Consider the following 2,438-nt stretch of genomic DNA (forward strand, 5'->3'; position numbering starts at 1 on the left):
TACAAGCAGCAGGGGATGAGATATAAACACTATGCTTGGAGAAGTCTCGGACAGCTCACCAACAATTCATTCGTCAGCTGCCAGAAAGCTCAGATTCATTCCTGAGCATGTGTTCTAGCACAAAAAGCACAATGTCTATAGGAAAATAACATAAAACCCTGAATCACTGTGTTTCCACTAGATGTCCTCAGTCTTCAGGGTTGGATGACAGACAAAATTATTCAACCCACTTCCTCTGTGCCCAGGCTGTCTTGGACCCTCCCTCAGGAAGGTGACTGGACAGTGCAGGAGAAGCAGCACAGCGAGGAGTATTAATTTGTTTCTTTTTACATCTGCCTTGAGTTTAGCTTTAAAAACGTAGGCTGCCATTGCTTTCCTCTTTGTGTAAATGCTATCTTTAAAGGGTAATTGCATTTTCCCAGGCGAATTTGGGAAAATGGAATGACCCCCACCAATCTGCCCCCTCTCCCTCCCTCCACTGCTCTGAACACTCCTTCCCGCCCGCTCCTTCCAACGGCACAGCCGGCCCCATGGTAATTTGGCTCTACGTGATGTTTTTTTACATGCTTTAGCGCAGCCTTTCTCAACGCCCTGGGGTGCCTACTGGCTTAGTCAGGGGTGCCTTTAAATTTTCAGCAAAAGGGGGATGCTGGTGAGAAGGGGGGATTCTAATGTGAAAGGGGGGACTCTGATGAAGTGGGAAACCCCATGTCATCTTATTTTTGTCTGGGGTGCACCCTTAAAATCCATACCAGACCCATGTCTAGGATACGGGTTTGGAATAGATTTTTAGGAGGAATCACACAGTTTTTTCCCATATCCATTTTTTTTCCCATTGTAGACTGGGGTGGCCATAAAAATTTGCAGACTTTTAAAAGGTGCCGTGACTGAAAAAATGTTGAGGACCGATGCATTAGCACATGAGTTTTTGTACCTTAACATGCATTATTTATTGCTCTTTCAATGGGGAATATTTATCAATTCTGTCACACAGCAAGGAGCGTTGTTTATAGACTGATTTACTGATTTATAGTGCAGATACTTTCATACATTGCTACCCCAGCTGCTTTAAAGTACTCTAATAGAATAAAACCGGCCCCTGAATACTCCCTAACAGAACGCAAACCCGAACAAGGAACTTCCCTTATTTGCTCTCTTTTGATCTGTAAAAAAGCATACAAAATGTGCAAGCAGAAAATGTTTTTATATTGCAGAACTGACTAAGGGGCTGATGTATAAAGGCCATGCCCAGAATACAGCTGGCCAAATGGTCGCACAGCATTACAGCCACTAGATGGTGCCGGGGAGCATGCTCATATGGCCGTTATACTATACATCAGCCCCAAACTATCGGGTGGTGGGGTGGGGGAGAGGGAGAAATCCTGGAGGATAGCTTTCAATGCAGCAAGATGCAAGGAGCAAAGTGATCTCAGTTGGCTGCCCAGGACTTTGCTAACTGACCGGCAGCCAGATTTGCATCTAATTCCGTCACATATTTGCTTGATAAATATCCCTTAATGCACACAAAAATGTGTGACTTACTATGTATTCCTATGGACCATTTAACATGGGGGGTGCATGCTTTTACTAGAGCAATATTCAGACCGGAGTGATCCACATTGCTCTGACAGCTGTGCACTGATGTTAGGTGAAATGTGATTGGTTGCTGTGGCTTACTGAATGCCATGGACTCTGTAATACTTTGACAGATCTGAAACTGGCAACAAGAGAAAATGCGAACAATTGCAAAGATAAATGTCTTACTTCACTCGGAGCTCGGCGTTGGTTGCCGCTGTGTGGAATTGCTCTGCTGTCAGTTTGTAAATTTCCAGATTCTGAAAAGAAGAAATTCAAGAGCTGCGATGAGTAATATTCTGCTGCTTAAAGGGGAACTCTGAACAAAATAAAAGGTGACACATATCATATAGTCTGTTAGTAGCATTAACACAACAGTATATTTCTGATTCCCTTCTGTAACAGTTCAATATCTGCTGGTGTTGCTGGTAGATCAGTCATTCCTCCACGTCTGTTAACAGGCCAAGCTGTACAGCACAAAATGGGCAATTAAAGAGGTTGGGACAAACCATGTAACACTTCCGGGGGGTGCTGACAATGATCACTTCTTTTTTTGCATGGTTTAAACCTTGAGAGAAATCATGTGTGTGGACTACAATCCCTGCAGCTTGAGAGTTGTATTGAGTTGTGATAAGAGTAGTTCAGGCTGGTCAGCAGCTAGTTTGGCAGCTGTGATTTCTCTCATCAAGCTTTGATGAAGGGGTGTGTTTTGGGCCTCCGAAACGTGTTGGATACACTACTTGAATGTCAACTGACCCTAATGGAATAAAGTTGCATCTAGACTATTCTAATTGGTGTGGTGCTTCAATTCCTATATCTACCGTGTTCACTGACAAGCCAATGGTACTATGAAGATGTTCTGG

The 2,438-nt window shown here is 43.7% G+C and overlaps 1 protein-coding gene across 2 annotated transcripts in view; it reads right to left on the reverse strand.

Annotated features, from left to right (window-relative positions):
- CHCHD6 (coiled-coil-helix-coiled-coil-helix domain containing 6) overlaps positions 1 to 2,438 on the reverse strand; it is a 220,847-nt gene that overhangs the window by 100,244 nt on the left and 118,165 nt on the right. For both annotated transcript variants that reach the window (XM_018553928.1, XM_018553927.1), the window contains one exon: positions 1,765 to 1,835. In XM_018553928.1, the coding sequence (XP_018409430.1) occupies positions 1,765 to 1,835 (71 nt within the window). The remainder of the gene's footprint in view (positions 1 to 1,764; positions 1,836 to 2,438) is intronic.

This window comes from Nanorana parkeri, unplaced genomic scaffold, assembly GCF_000935625.1.
Source record: "Nanorana parkeri isolate BGI_ZX_2015 unplaced genomic scaffold, ASM93562v1 scaffold135, whole genome shotgun sequence".
NCBI lineage: Eukaryota > Metazoa > Chordata > Amphibia > Anura > Dicroglossidae > Nanorana > Nanorana parkeri.